The 16628-nt window shown below is 40.5% G+C and overlaps 2 protein-coding genes across 7 annotated transcripts in view; one reads left to right on the top strand and one right to left on the bottom strand.

Annotated features, from left to right (window-relative positions):
• The window catches only part of LOC134883780 (transcription factor SOX-6-like), a 110483-nt gene extending 103958 nt beyond the window's left edge, over positions 1 to 6525 (top strand). For all 5 annotated transcript variants that reach the window (XM_063912214.1, XM_063912222.1, XM_063912207.1 and 2 more), the window contains one exon: positions 3636 to 6525. In XM_063912214.1, the coding sequence (XP_063768284.1) occupies positions 3636 to 3990 (355 nt within the window). In that variant the 3' untranslated portion in view covers positions 3991 to 6525. The remainder of the gene's footprint in view (positions 1 to 3635) is intronic.
• Positions 6526 to 13728: 7203 nt separating this feature from the next.
• The window catches only part of LOC134883968 (ethanolamine kinase 1-like), a 42926-nt gene continuing 40026 nt past the window's right edge, over positions 13729 to 16628 (bottom strand). For both annotated transcript variants that reach the window (XM_063912530.1, XM_063912522.1), the window contains exon 8: positions 13729 to 16368. In XM_063912530.1, the coding sequence (XP_063768600.1) occupies positions 16299 to 16368 (70 nt within the window). In that variant the 3' untranslated portion in view covers positions 13729 to 16298. The remainder of the gene's footprint in view (positions 16369 to 16628) is intronic.

Here is a 16628-nt window from a genome sequence, read left to right as displayed (position 1 = left end):
TGTAAAGCAAGGTCTAATTCCAGAGAAATAGCTTGGCCCCAAAAATATATTTCTCATTCACTGCATCAAATACGAGGAGGAACACATTTCTAAAAGAGGTCATTGTTCACGAGCCTCCGATCACACGGGCTTTGTGTCTCCTGCTCAGAAACACTTTGACTAATTTACTGTTGCACCTGTGACCTCTCGGCTCACTTGTTTTCTTTAATAAACATGCCATCCTGCCTGGTGAATATGGACATTCAAGCAGAAATAATTAGCCAGACAAAACATGTAGCACCACGTTTAATTCATGAAGGAATTTGAGGGGGATTTTAATCACATACATTCTTTAAATTACACTATTTATTTATTTCTATGGGGTCTTTTGACCAAGTAGGATTATAAAATAGATTTATTGAATACATGTATTTGCTAGAGGTTTGTGTGGTGACCATCAGGGTTTATGGTTCATCCATGAAACCATTTGCCCTGTGTCATCCTCTGAAAAAGGGGTTTCTTCTTGGTCCCTCCTGGTTGTATCTGTAAAAGCCTTTAAGCATTCGCTGAGGAGCATTATATTTCTGAGTGCAGTCGGTGCAGAGAGGGGAAAAACAGTGGCATTGTCTTAATAGGAACCAGCCATGGATGTGTTTAAAGCCATCACAGTGGCCTGTGCTTCAGATGGATTTACCAGAGGCCACGGCTTTGAATAGGAGCGATTTTTAATAGCTTGTCATTTATTAAATTAGGACAATGCTGGGCGCTTGCGGGCAGTGAAATTGGACACAGACAGACATGGTGGAATATGAAATGTAAGCAGATGTTTGAGAAGGAGGCAGACGTCACGGGCTCAATGCCACATTTTACTGTGTGTGGTCAAGAAAATGCAAAAAGAGCTCATGATTCTCCAGGCCTGGTCTTTCAATCAAAGCTAAATCAAAAAGTGACCGAGAGCCAGTACACAAGCAGTTCCTGGCACATTCCACGTAACTAAATCAGAGTTGTTTTAAAGCGTTTAAAGTGAGAATTAGTCTGTCATTGCGCTAGGCGGTAATTGTTTTCAAGAGACAGAGGAGGGAAAACTGTTAGGTGAGAAACGTGATGGTAATTTTCAAGGTTTCAAGGTTTTATTGGTCATATGCACAGCAGATACAGCGTATATGTTGGCAATGAAAATCTTATGTCGCGTGCTCCTCCAACAACTCAACATACATGGTGCAAAAGATAAATAAAATAGTGAAAAAGAGAGAAGAATATTTACAATATCAACAATACAGATTTGAGGATGTGAAATATATACATATTTGGAATACATTGAAAGTATTTAAATACTTTACACTGTTGAATGAGGAGGTATGGACAGATGCATATATTATGTATAACAGATGTGTATGGCAGATATGTATAATATATAGATATGTGTACTATAAACAGATATGTATGGCAGATGTGTATAATATATATATATATATGTATGTGTGTACTATAAACAGATGTGAGTAGACATTCACACAGCTCAGGAGTTCAGTAGTCTTATAGCCTGTGGTATAAAACTGTCTCTGAGTCTGGTGGTCTTGGTCCGGATGCTGCGGTACCGTCTGCCAGACGGCAGCAGACAGAACAGATTGTTGCTGGGGTGATGGGGGTCCTTTAATATCCTACCGGCCTTCTTCCTACACCGCTGGGTGTAGAGGTCCTCCATGGATGGCAACTCCGTCCTGGTGATGTGCTGAGCAGTTTTCACCACCCTCTGTAGAGTCTTACGGTTGAGGGCGGTGCAACTGCCATACCAGGCGGTGATGCAGCCAGTCAGGATACTCTCGATGGTGCACCTGTAGAAGTTGCAGAGTATCCTGGAGTCCATGTTGAACTTCCGCAGCCTGCGGAGGAAGAAGAGCCGCTGTCGAGCTGTCTTGGATATGACCCTGGTGTGATGTGTCCATGTCAGGTCCTCACTGATGTTAACCCCGAGGAACCTGAAGCTGCTGACTCTCTCCACAGGAGTCCCGTCGATGGTGATGGGTGTGTGTGCTTCTCTCTGCCTCTTCCTGTAGTCCACAATCAGCTCCTTTGTTTTGCTGACGTTGAGATGGAGGTTGTTGTCCTGGCACCAAGATGTCAGGGCTCTGACCTCCTCTCTGTACGCCGTCTCGTCGCCGTCTGTGATCAGGCCGATGACGGTCGTGTCGTCAGCAAACTTGATGATGGTGTTGGAGCTGTGTGTGGCCACGCAGTCGTGCGTGAACAGGGAGTAGAGGAGAGGGCTGAGCACACAACCCTGAGGGGCTCCGGTGTTGAGGGTCAAGGTGGAGGATGTGATGTTCCCCATCCGCACTGCCTGGGATCTGCCCGTCAGGAAGCTCATGATCCAGTCACAGAGGGCGCTGTTGAGCCCAAGGTCCCTGAGCTTAATGATGAGCTTGGAGGGCACAATGGTGTTGAATGCTGAACTGTAGTCAATGAACAGCATTCTCACATAAGTGTTCCTCTGGTCCAGGTGGGAGAGGGCAGTGTGGAGGGTGAGGGAGATGGCATCATCCGTGGACCTGTTTGCTCTGTAGGCAAACTGCAGGGGGTCCAGTGAGTCAGGGAGGGAGGAGGTGATAAAAGTTTTGACTAACTGCTCAAAGCACTTCATGATGATGGAGGTGAGTGCAACTGGGCGGTAGTCATTGAGGCAGATGGGTTTTGTCTTTTTGGGGACAGGGACAATGATGGACTCTTTAAAGCATGTGGGGACTACAGACTGGAGCAGTGACCTATTGAAAATGTCTGTGAACACATCTGCCAGCTGAACTGCACACACCTTGAGAGCACGGCCAGGGATGCCATCAGGTCCTGGAGCCCTGTGTGCGTTGATCCTTTTCAGAGATCTACACACATCTGCACTGGTTTCCTGCTTTATGTCGCTCATTTGAGGAGCCAGGGGGCCTGTTTGAGTGATGTGCGTTTACCTTCATTCCAGCTTCATCTTAACAGGTTATTCAGCCGCTGTGAGCTGGCAGCGAGCCCCGTGTTAGGACAAGCCCGACCCGATGAGAGGAGCTGCTGCTAAGTGGCCTCAGAGTTAATGTTTTGTTCAAAGCAGTTTGTTTGAAGGAGCATATAATGAATCAGGATCTGATCACACAAAGACCTCTCCATGCTGTTCATTCGCTACTTGATTACCAAATAATTTAAAAGTTTCATAAATATTTTTACGCAGCCATGTTTATTGCTAAGTGCTTCACATTTCAGACTGAAACATCACAACAACTATGAGATGGGTAGCTGTGAAATTTATTTTAGACATTCATGTTCCCACGCTCCAACACACTGCATGTGATAAGCTAAAGGGGCGGGACATCCCTAAGCGGTTGACCAATCACAACCAGCTAACCAATCAGAGCAGACTGGGCTCTGGTTTCAGACGGAGGGGGAAAAGACGTGCTGCAGCACAGGCAGTATGAGAAAAATAAAGAGCTTTTTGAACATTAAAGCATGGAGAGATGTCCCGGTAGAGGCAGAAAATACAAATATGAAACTGAAAGTGAGCATTAAAGGGCCCCTTAAAGTATTATATCCGAGTACTTCCTCCACCTCTAGTCATATTTGTTATTGTTGTTATTGTGTATTGTTAACCTTTATTTAATACCTTCTTCCTTGTGTCTCAGGCCTCAGCCCCCCATGGCTCTCAGCAGCAGCCCGGGCGGAGTAGGAGTGTACCCGGGCGCCATCACCATGGCAACAACAGCTACCCCATCCCCTCACCTGACCTCAGACTGCTCCAGCAACTCCGCCAGCCCCGAACCCGCCATCCCCGTCATCCAGAGCACGTACGGGATGAAGTCCGAGCCCGGGGTTGTAGGCAGCAACGGAGGCAGCGGCGGCGTGGTGGGAGCCTTAAATCTGCCCAGCAACCGGGCCAACGGAGACGAAGACATGGACATGTACGAGGACTTTGAGGACGAGCCCAAGTCAGACTATAGCAGCGACCACGAGACACGGGAGGCCGTCAGCGCCAACTGAGCTCGGGTCGTCAGTTGTAAAAACAGGAAGATAATAAATAAAAAAACTCCCATTATACTCAGAGACACTTTTTAAGAAACACAGTTTATTATAGAGACCTTCAGGCGGACTTTCAGGACATGTTGCGTCAACGGACATGCTCAGAAAAAGGAAAGTATCTTGATGGACATTCGAGGAAGAGGACTGATTCAGAACTGACGATGAACTTCCTACACTTTGACAATCTTAACGGGACGGATAAGAGTGAGAAGAAAGAAAGAGAAGGAACGAGACGGAACGGGACAAATGAGCGACAAACACATTGCTGTGTGGTTTGTAAAGAGCATGCATGGATTTCGAAGCATCAGGAATTGGTCTTCAACAGCTATTTGGTCTTAAATGTTTAAGGAGTGATTTAGTTTTTATCTTTATGTATTTACTTTTTTTGTGCTTTTGTTCTATAGACTTTTTTTTCTGACAGGTCGCTGCCTGTACAAACTCTGGACTGTCAGAACTTGAAATTTGAAAAGTTTTAATATAAATCCTAGCTATTGTAATCTTATAGTCTTACTTTTGTTTCTTACAAACACAGTGCATCTACACGTTGTTTTTCTGACAAACTGCTTACATTACATTACTGTTAGTTTTTCTTTTTTATATCCCAGCTCAGGTATGATGTGCCAGCTTGTGAATGTGTTGTTTTCCTTTTTCGTTTTCATACAAAAAGAGTGGTAGGATTTTCAGACTGTCAAAGAAATAAAGGGAGCAAAGTCTCTTATAATATCACATTATTATTATTATTATTATTACTATTATTATTATTATTATTATTATTATTATTATTATTATTATTATTATTATAGTAAGTAGGTACCCAGGCATTGTACAGATTTACTTCAAATGTGCCAAATCTACATTCACATTCACTCGGGATGTTCTAGTCTTAACTTCAAATGCTGCAAAAAAGTCTTACACAATCATCGTTTTCTATCTGATGACATGAGGGGGGGGGGGGGATCATCACGCTCGCCAAGCACACACACACACACACACACACACACACACACACACACACACACACACACACACACACACACACACGCCCGTGCTTCAATCTCTAGCAGCCCATTGAGCTTTTCGGACGTAGAAGAGTCTGTTCTTTAGTTCTGCTGCATCGGTGCTCTCATGAACCACATTTCCCATAGTTCCTTGAGGCCAAACACTTTTGGAAAATCCAGTATGGTGTAATTGAACGGCAAAATTGAGTATTTGAGTCCTTCCCTTTCAATCTGGCCAAAGGTACAGACTTTTCTTTTGGCTTCATTTCTGCTCAGACACTTAAAGAGTTTATGAGTCTTAAAAGTGTACCTATAGTTCTCGTCAAGGGGCCCTATTATGCGTTTATTGTGAGCGTCATATAAAAGGGGATGAGCAGCCCCAGTTTTACTCTACTGTAGGATGAGAGATTATAATATTCTGGATCCCTTCACTGTATTTTGAAATTGTGTTTTGAATTGGTACAAAATGTGTACGAAATGTTTCTATTTTTTATTAGCCTTTGTTAATATTTGTACATGTCTTCTCAGCATCACGTGGAGAAGGTACACCAAACTTTTGTTTAAAGAAATAATTTATATAGTTGCAAAAAATGAGGTTTATTATTTCAAAAGGGTTCTGTTTGTATACATTACATGTATATTTGGAGGAAGGATAAGTTATGAAGGGCAGAATAGAGGAAAACAGATGCGTAGTTCAGCTGCTGAGACAAACACCAGTCAGAGGAACGTTGTTTCCACACGCTCCTCTGGTCAGTGCACGTTTTTTCCTCTATTTTACTCAAAGGTCAGACTCTTTCTCAGAAGACACACATTTTTCTCTCTGTCTATTTCCAATACACACTCTGAATTCTGAACACCTCCGTCCTCGGGTGGTTTCTGGGTGCTCTGTTTATTTTGTCATCTTTTCTGAACATATTTCTACTTGGAAAAGCTTCACAAGCTGGGAATGAACATTGGTTTCTGTTTGCATCACAGTATAAAAAAAAAAAGGTCTCATGCATAGACATTTCTATTATTGTCATACGCATCCTAAGCACTGGATATAAATTCTATGTTTTTATTTTCTTTTAGTATTGACTAATGTGAAGTTGTTGTTTGATTTTCCACATGATAAATTAGAACAGTCTATAGGAAGCCTCACACATGCCAGGCACCATTACAAATTGCCATTTCTTTAGAAGCATTTCATTTATTGACGCTGGTTTTGTTTCCGCAGCTCTTAAAGGGGTCACATGGCCTCTGATCTCTTTTTTTGTTTTTGTTTTTTTAAACCTCATGCTCTTGTCAGTTGTGACCTGCCGAAGCAGAACACAAGTTTCCTGGTCGATTTCATTTTTGTGATGAGTATTGTATTTGAAATTCAATTGTGCGTTTTAACATTTCATTGTATTTATTAGCCAGCTTTGGCTCTAAAAAAACGTGTCAGTACAACTTGGTGAGAAAGACAATCAAAAAAAATAAATAAATAAAAAGTAAAGACTTGAGATTTCCTTACAAACCTGTCAGTTCATCATTTCAAGTGTTGCATTTCAAAGACAAGAGTTTTGCATATTTTGTTTAAACTGCTCATTCGCAGGCAAAGCACTAGACTCATGCCTTTTCGTGTGTGTGTGTGTGTGTGTGTGTGTGTGTGTGTGTGTGTGTGTGTGTGTGTGTGTGTGTGTGTGTGTGTGTGTGTGTGTGTGTGTGTGTGTGTGTGTGTGTGTGTGTGTGTGTGTGTGTGTGTGTGGAAGCAGGAGTTACAGGTAGCGCTGCATGAATCTTTATTTCCATTACTCGAAAAATAGTGCCCTTACTTTCCAGGCATCTAATCATTTCCAACACAAGCCGTTCTATTTCCAAAGTCTTGATATTTTTGGTGGCCCATTACAGTAAATGTGGCCTATTGTTCCATTGTGTGTGTGTGTATGTGTGTGTGTGAGGTAACGCCACACATTCTGACTGCACTGTGGTGTATACGCCACGGCGCCGGTGCTCCACGCAGCCAATCCCAGCATTCAGAGAGAGAAACTCAGCCATATGCAGCCACATCATAAATCTAATTGTAATTCCCAAATCAACTGTAGCGTCACCCTGCGAGGGGCGCCGGCAAGTTTGTCACTCACTCCTTTGTGTGCACTTGTGTGTGTGTGTGTGTGTGTGTGTGTGTGTGTGTGTGTGTGTGTGTGTGTGTGTGTGTGTGCTTTAAGCTGGGAGGGGTGTTTGAAATCATACTTGTGCTGTTGCCATGCTAATCTCGTTAAATAAGTCATCATAATTTACATTTCCTTTTTTCCTTTCTGAACATTTTGCTGTTTTGCAACTTGACAGATTGGTTCTGCGTGTGCACGGTTATGAGAGTGCATGTAAAGCTTTCAGCACCTTAACCTGGGATAGCGGAGTTTATTACAGTGCAGTCATACTTTCTTTAAACATACACTCATATTTATATATACCAAGTTAATTTATCCCAGGAGGAAGTTGTTGTTACCCACCATTTTCCATTCAGTTTACATGATTCCCCAGTTGTTAAGTCCACAGGTAGCTAAATGTGAAGAGGACCCATAGAGGAATTGGTAAGCAATTGCAAGAATGTACGTGCATGTTTTATGAGAGCTAAGTGGTGCTTTCTACATCTGAATACTGATCACCAAAAACTAAATGAGAGGCAATATTTTAGGGTATTTAATTGGAAAATTGTATGTACATATCTAGCATATCTAGTGTTGTGTATGTCAAAAATATTATGAAATAAGTCATAGTTTAGTATATGAGAATAGTGTATTTGCCAAAGATATGAATTATTGGATGCCCAAAATATAATGAATAAAAGTCAAAATATAGCTTGTTGAAAACATCTTTTAGAGTCCTAGTAAACTGTAGTACTGTAGGTCAGAGATATGAGAGATGACATGGTACAGCATGTTGAATATATCATGAAAATGTCAGTAAAGTATGTGGGAAATGGTTAGTATATCATCATGAAAAAAGTTATGTTTTAGTATGACACAAATATGAGAGAAAGATCATTTTATACATAATAATTTATAGAATGTCCAAAAGGTTCTGATATGGTATGTGGAAAAAAGTCTCCTGATAGTATGTCGGAAAGAGTCTCCATATACTTTGTGAAAGAATGGTATGGTATGTCAAAACTATCACACAAAAAAGGAGTAGTATAGTATGTCAAAGAATATGAGGAAAAGGTCATAATGATGTACAATATGTAAAAGAAAATATTCATAAAGCATGTTGAAAAAAATCTCCTTAAACGTAGTGCGTCGTAATATCACTTCAAAGGATCGTTTGATATAGGATGTCGGAAAAAGTCTCGATATACTATGTCAAAGAATATCAAGAAAAAGTCAGTATAATATTTCCAACATGTATGACAAAAATGTCCTGAAAAAGTAATGGTACAGTATGTTGAAAGAAGTCATATTTTTGTATGTCAAAAAATATCACATCAAAAAAGGAATAGTGTAGTATGTCGAAAAATATGAGAGAACGTCATCATATAGTATTTTGAAAATTGTTTAAGTATAGGATGTTCAAAAAATATTTGAATGTGTCAAAAATATCACAAAAAAGTCACATGTCGTAAAAAGTATTGATAAAGTATATTGAAAAAAGGACTGTATGGTATATCGGCCTCCCTCAAAAAGCTCTCCATAAACTTCAATTGGTCCAGAATTCAGCTGCCCGCATCATAACTCGGACCCGCTCGATCCACCACATCACTCCTGTCCTCCAACAGTTCCACTGGCTCCCGGTTCAGTTCCGTATTCAATTCAAAGTCCTCCTGTTAACATTCAAAGCCATCCACAACCTCGCCCCCCCCCCCAATATCTGTCCGACCTCCTCCATGTTCCCACTCCCTCCCGCTCCCTCAGATCTTCTTCCTCCATACACCTCTCCGTCCCCTCCGCCCGTCTCATCACCACGGGGAGCAGAGCATTCAGCCACTCTGCTCCCCGTCTCTGGAACTCATTACCACCCCAACTCAGAGACATGGATTCATTCCCCCATTTCAAAACACAACTCAAAACACATCTGTTCAAAACTGCTTATTCCACTTGATGCCAACTCCTCCGTCACCGTCTATTGTTTTTACTTTTTACTTGCATTGTTGATTCCTTTTATTGTCTTTGTGTTTGTATCATGTACGGTGTCCTTGAGTGCCGAGAAAGGCGCCTTCAAATAAAATGTATTACTATTATTACTATTGTTATATAGTATGTCGGAAAAAAGTCTCAATATACTTTGTCAAAGAATATCAAGAGAAACGTAAAATCAGAATCAGAATCAGAATCAGGTTTATCGCCAAGTAGGTAAACACATACGACATATTTGTCTTGGTTTACATCGTGCATACTGTACATAAACACAATCAAAGCAGATTAAAAGTAAGGAACAAACAACCAGAAAAAGTCAGAGTTCAGTTTGTCAAACAAAGTCATGGCCGAGTGAGATGCATCTTTTATATTTTTTATTGGATAATATATTTTTTAAAGTCCTTAAAACTATGTGATAGCATATCTATAATAACGAAAGAGATCCTTAAAGATGATAAATATTTGCACTCACACCGACACGGAAAATAAAAGGAGTTCAAACTAAGTGTTCCTCTCCAGTGAGGGAGGAACTGTCTCAGCGATCTCTCAAACTTTGAGGACACCTTTCTTTTCTTGTGGGTTCGGTTGCACGATGGAGCATAATTACACACTTTCTTCATGAAAGGCAGGTCTTGGCTGGGCCCTCGCGGCGAAGAAAATCCACAAGAGTAAAGAGAAAGAGCTCCTTTTTTTTGTTTTTCTCCTCCCCAATCAGACCTTTTAGATGGAGATAATTATAAATAGTTATTACAAAGGAGGATCCCCCTGCAGACGTGTTGATGTGCTCTTTCAACGAGGCATCAAAGCCCCCCTGTTTAGGATCACACACCACTCATTAAAGAGCACAGGATGGTGTCGGTCACGCAGCACGCTACCAACCCCTTTGAGTTTAAGATGCTTAATCATTAATTACTTTTGATTCGCAAATAATTAACCCTAGCTTTTAAATTAGGCTGACCATGTTTAACAGCCAGCGCTGTTTCTGCAGGTAGAATGCCGTCTAGACGTCTGTACTGAATGTGACATCTTGGTATCCTGTATATAATGATAGCTTCGATTGTCCCTAAAAGGAAAGATGTATACCAATTAATTCTGACTGTCATGGTTGAGGTTATACATGCATTTTTACACAAGAATACCAGCTAAACCAAACATGAGAAAAGGGCTTGACGTCTGATTGTACACATAACTGTTGCATGAAGTCAGAATCATAATCAGAAATCCTTGTGGGGAAATGTCGTTGTTACAGCAAAGCAACGGTGTGGACAAAAAGTACAAATCAGATAAGCGGACTATTTTTATTAAAGAAGCAAGCACACAATAATAAAATCTAATCCAATAAACACGTGCGTGGCAGCATAATGGAAAGTATGAGGTAGCAGCAACATGCATTGTAAAGTGTGCAGTATTTTTGAACAGCGCACGGTTATTTCTGAACAAAATCAAATACAAAGTGCATTTTGATTTGAGACATTTTTAATCATGCTACCTGAAAACGAGTGGAAGGTTAGGGTTAACTGAGGTCAGGCACATTGACATTTTTTCTCTTTATTAAAAATACAAATATGTATGGCTTTTTGCATTAATATGAATCCATTTAGGATGTCAATTCCATCTCATATTATTCTCCGGAAAATGTATTGGATTTATTCTACAGCGAACCGGCTGCTGGTCGTAGTTTATTAACCTCGAATCCCAATGATTGTGGTGCTATTTTGTAAATGGCTTTAAGATGTGCTGCAGCAGGGTGTGTTTTTATTAGAGATGTGCCTGTTGTTGTTTTTAGAATGTGTGTGAGGATGGATCCTTTTTCTATCTGCAAACTAACTCTACTATGATAACCTGAACCTGAACCTTTCTTCTACAATTTCTGATCCCCGCTATGACGGTTTGATTCTCTCTTGACTGACGGTATTAAGTGTTGGTACAGAAGTCAGCGTTAGTTTGCAGGATGCTGTGACTTCTGCACACCCTGGTCTTGTTTGATTTAGTGCAGGTGTGACGTGCTCATTCAAAGTGAGGAGGAAGATTTCTCAAGTGTTGTGAAGATCTCATGAGATGTTCTTCTTCTTTTCTTCAAATAAATGTCTCTCGAAAACATATTTTGCACAGTGAAATGTTACATGTCATATTTCCAGAGACATTAATGGCATTAACTACATTATAAAGTCAAAAATGATTAGGTAACTAAAATATGAATAAACAAACATCAGTTCTTGCTTAAAATATTTTTTTGATAATTATTTTATAGTAGGCCGACAAATTGGAAAAAAGTCATAGTATAATAACTTCAAAAAATACAATGAAGAATACTGCCGGAGTGATGGGAGCGGCTCGGCCGGAGACCAGACGGCTGATCAGAATCAGTCAATAAGTCACTGAATAAAAGCATGCTGGTTACCTGGTCCTGGTCTCTCGCAGTAGGCTGGGTCCTGGAGGAGGTAACGCCGGCCCATGGTGTGGACTTTGTTTCGTAGCGGATCGTTTTACGTTGCCCCTTGTTTTTCGTTTGCCCCCTTTTTGCCGACCTCCTTCATCTCTTTCCGTTTTGCCCCTGGGTGAGCAGAGCACTCTCCCAATACTGTATACTGATGTGTTAATAAACTATAATAATATATGAGTGTAGTATATTACATTACACCAACTAACATTCAGACTGAAATGCAACATTTTACCTTGAATACATCCATGGACCCTTTACAGGAAATAAAAATTGACAACAATCACAAATCAGGAGGGGGTCTTATTAGAATTCCTGGGGTCAGCAGCCTTGGGATGCCTTCAACAATAACTAAAAAGCTAAATGTAATATCTGAAAAAAAGGAAATCATACACACAAAGGAGCTTTGAAAGGAGTTGCTTTAGCTGCGGTTGTGTTTCAATGTCTTTGGAACATTGCATAAAGGCCTATACTTCTTTTTTAATGCAATTAGAAGTGAAAGAAAAAATCTACAGCACTTTTTGGATGGGCAATGGACAAAAGGCCAATTTTTTCCTTTTTAAGGGAGAGTCCTTGGGTCTTTTTAAGTGCATCACTCTGCTAATTAAATATTATATGTTTAACGAAAAATGCACTTTGAAAGCAGCTGGATTGTTTGACTCAAAGACTCGGCTGCAGCCTTGATGAGAGGAACTGTGTGCGACCGTGAGGAGGTAAGGAACGTCATTGTTGAAAGCCCTCCCCTCGTTTCACCCGCCATAATCCTTTCTGCTGATTTACAATCACATCGCCCCTTTGTGCCACGCTCAAAAACACTAGACACAGTTATGCAGACGAGGGGACTCATTGACATATCTGCTACCTACATTTCTCTCCTGTTTTTACAGTCTGATGTGTCTGTTTCGTCCCCTACACACCAACGTATTGTCCTCAGTTTGAAAGGGGGTGAAGCACTAAATGCTATTAGTTTGTTTATGACACAAACTCAACAGCCTTGGGTTAAAACAACAGGAAGTTTGACGCTTATCTCAATTCCACTCAAGCAGAACGCAACATAATGTAAGAATTCCACATATGGATGAATACCAGACAGTCTGGAAAGTTTTAAACTCTGATCTCTAATAAAACTCTAGAAGTTTAGACATTTTTAAAAGACTACTTCAACAGCTTTGACTTATGATAGAAGTTGATTCTCTTCTGAAAACGCACAGGATCTTTCAAGTCGATTTTATTGCTCTCAATTTCTGCACTGATATAATTCTAATGTTTTTGAGAGGAGACACAAGGATGCATTGGTTATCTGAGATCATGATGTAAAATCCTTACCCTGTTCAAGCTGTTTTTGGCAATTGCTCTTACTAAGGTTAAATGTCCGTATATTTAATCTCACTTTTTAGGCAAAAAGGATGAAATAATGCTCAGAAAAATAACTAATTCTATATTGCAAATGGGCAAACTATGATTAAAAGCTCCAGAACACTGATTTGGTGAAAGGGGCCGTATTATCCCTTTCCTGTAGTGTGTTTGTGTGCATGTAAACGGTCTACAAAGGCTTAAATCCCCAAATGTCTCTGCCACACACTACCCTCTGCCGGAAACGCCTCCATTGAACATAGTGACATCACTATGCAACACTCGCGCTTCTATTGGCTAGCGTTCCAGCACATTGTACGTGGCTAAGGGGCGGGATATCTCTGAGTGGTTGATCAATCACAACAGAGCCGGCCAGCTAACCAATCATCCAACTACATCCAAATATGACGATGCAAATAATACTATTTTTACTCTTTTTCATTTTGTGTTCCCTGCACTATCTGCTCCTGGCCAGTAAAGCACAATTAAGGGCTTCAGGATTATATTTGGGCAACTCAAAGCCCTTGGTGAGGGTTCTGGAAATATTGCGGTAACGGGAAATGCATCTCGAGGGTGGGCAAACTAAGCACTTGGTTACATTTCGAGAAAGGCTGTGGTCCTGATGTTGAATGTGGATTTGAAGGATTAGAGAGTTGAACTAATGAGCATTGTCTGCCATCCAATGCTCACTGTGGTATTATAGGGTTTCAATACTTTGCATTGGAGCAACATGTTGCCAGAGAACATAATCCTCTTTATTATTGTAAGCTTTCATGCGGATATATTCAGTAAAAAAATGAACAAAAGTCTTACATTGTAGTTCTCCATTTATTGAATACTTAAGACATTTATGAATCATAGTATTACAGTATTGTACATCAGCAGTTCCCAACCTCTGGCCCCCTAGTGGGCCGAGGAGGCATTGCAAGTGGGCCGCCAAATCATTTGCAAAACATTAATCTGTTTGTTTTTTAACGTAATGTTTTTTTCAAAACTTAAATTGAAAGTTGATGGTAGGAACTTTCCCGCGGGACCACATTGATAATTCACCTGATTGTTCGGTTTTGGTTAAAAAAATAAAAACATCCACAGCTAAAACTATCCAAGTAAGGGATGATGTGCAGCGAGGCGGTGATTATGGGGAGAAGACACCCAACAGGCTGATCAGGGACCCCGACGTCAAGCGATCCCTTGGTCCTGGCTGAGCCTACATGCTGCATTTACAGCATCTGTACATATGTTATGTGTGTGTAGGCCTATTCATTTAAAGCACTTGTTTTACTTTTTTTTATTGTGTCTAGTATAGGTATATATTACTTAGTTTTTTTTTTTGTATACCCCTTTTTACTCCCCCCCCTTTTTTTAGGCTCAGATCTTTTTATGTTATATGTTGTTGATTGTGTTCGCACTGTGGGACTGCCAGAAACGGTATTTCAATAACACATGTGGACATTTTGACAATAAAGTGGATTTTGACTTTTGATGTTTGGGTTTTTTCTGTGATTTACCTCACTATGTCTGATGGTGTAACATATGTGCAATTGTTATGTCTGAGAATGCATTTCTCAATTTCTGAATGAATTCTTTTTTTAATTTGCCTACTACAGACAGCTCCTCACTTTTTAGTTTCTTGTTTCTGTTTGTTACTGATGGGCAGCTCCTTTTATAAATGAAATAAAAAGTAATTTGAGAACTTTATTTGGCCTCTGTATTGTTTACCGTTGAATGTGGCTCGGATGCTTAAGTGGGCCCTGAGTCTTAAAAGGTTGGGAAGCGCTGCTGTACATAGTTCATTAGCATCATACACTGATTAGCATTTGAAAGACACATCTGGTAAAGTTAATACTGCACAACAGCTATCCAAGGGGGGCAGAGGATACAAGATGTTCCCATAGTCTCAGGCTAAAGTGTAAAAAGCAATTCAAAACTAATTAATTCTGCAAGAACATTATTATAATAACATTGTTCTCTACAACAACATTGCAGCTGCAGTTTATTAAGATATGTTTCAGTGTAATTCAGTTGATTATAGTCAGAATTATAGGGAAGTAGCACGAGTAATCAAAGGTATACCCTCATTGTGTTTGCCTTGTTCGGGCAACAAGACATTAGTAACCAAATATGCTTTTTTCCTTGAGCATTTCTGGGAGATGTACAAACGTATTGTTATTCTTACACACATTTGTGACTTCACAGACCAAATTCAGAATAAAATACAATGTAACACTGTCTTCATAGGCTGTTTTAGGTCCCCTATTAAAATGCACTTTTTGATGTCTTTTATACATAAATGTGTGTCCCCGGTGTGTAAGGAGACTCACAAAGTGTCGGAAAATACAACCCTCTCTCTTTTCCCCCTTACCCACATCTCTAAAAACAGGGGCACCAAACGAGCTGATCCAGATTTGCTGCAGATATGACGTCATATCGGAAATGTGGGCTGGCTTTACATTGAACTCCTGGCAACGTCCCGCCCACGTGACATGTCTCAACCTATCGTCCGCAATATACAGCGAGCTGAATCCCCTCCACAGCACCTCTGTGTGTCTGTGTGTTCAGCAGGATGTCTGCAGGAGGGACTTAGAGTTGTTTTATATATAATAATACATATAATGTCTCTGTTCTAGTGGTAAACACTGAGAAGTGTTTCAGAAATAATGCTTGATGTGGTTTGGAACATAATATGGCGTTTAATCACGGCAGCGTTTAGCTGAGTTTCTCCGTTAGAAACTTCTCCAAAGGGGCGTGGCCAGCTTCAGCTCCAAAGGGGCGTGGCCATCTTCATCTCCAAAGGGGCGTGGCCAGCTTCAGCTCATTTGCATGAAAGCAAAACAAGTCAGACACATGTTTTTTTATATATTTGAGACCTATAACATATGCCATTAAAGAGCATAACAGGAGACCTTTAAAGGTAGATAAAAGCAGCTTACAACATATCCCTACAGACAATGCGTTAAAATAATGTACTGCTTGCTAAAGTAAACAAGTGAAAAGGATCTGTGGTGCAGAGCGGGAAAAATAACCCTCTTATGGTTTTTATGATCAGGCTCAGTTTTTGTGGCTTTGTGCGCCTCGGCTAAATGTGGGAACGATTAATGTGTTTCTGGCAGCATCTTCATCTCAGGTCGCCAGAAAGGCTTATCGGCATACTGACTGTGGTGAAAACAAATATTTTAAAAATCACAGTGATAGCAAAACATGTTATCTCACACTCCAGCCTGAAATAACAAACAATGAGGAGCCCGTCTCTAAGGTCATTCTCTGCAGACGTTTCCAGGGAATTTAAAAAGTACAATATATCAGGGCTTTGGTAACTTCTCTGGGATTTACAGAGCAAAGATATGGTACGTATGATTTAAAAAATGTTGGTCCTTTATCCTGTGTTTAGATTAGTGACAATCCAAAGTACTCTTCTTTCTTCTCAAAGTAGTAGTTGAGTCGTGAGGTGGCATATCTGGAGGAGAGCAGAGAAAAATGATGAGAAAGCAGAAGATTTGTTTACAGGACCTTAGTAAATGTTGGAAAATACTTATCCTCGGATGTTTGCGCTGCATGATCACAATGTGATGGCCTTTATACGTGACATATTAAGTGTAATGTTCCGGACTTGTTTTAAATAGAAGGATTGTTAAAGGGGTCTTTTACACTTTTTAGGATTTACTTTCCCATGGGTTTGTGTGCATGTCAATGGTCTGCCAAGGCTTAAATCCTTAA

The sequence above is a fragment of the Eleginops maclovinus genome, chromosome 2, assembly GCF_036324505.1.
Source record: "Eleginops maclovinus isolate JMC-PN-2008 ecotype Puerto Natales chromosome 2, JC_Emac_rtc_rv5, whole genome shotgun sequence".
In the NCBI taxonomy this organism is placed as follows: domain Eukaryota; kingdom Metazoa; phylum Chordata; class Actinopteri; order Perciformes; family Eleginopidae; genus Eleginops; species Eleginops maclovinus.
The sequence above is the reverse complement of the archived record's forward strand: the minus strand, read 5'-3'. Positions and strand labels throughout refer to the sequence as shown.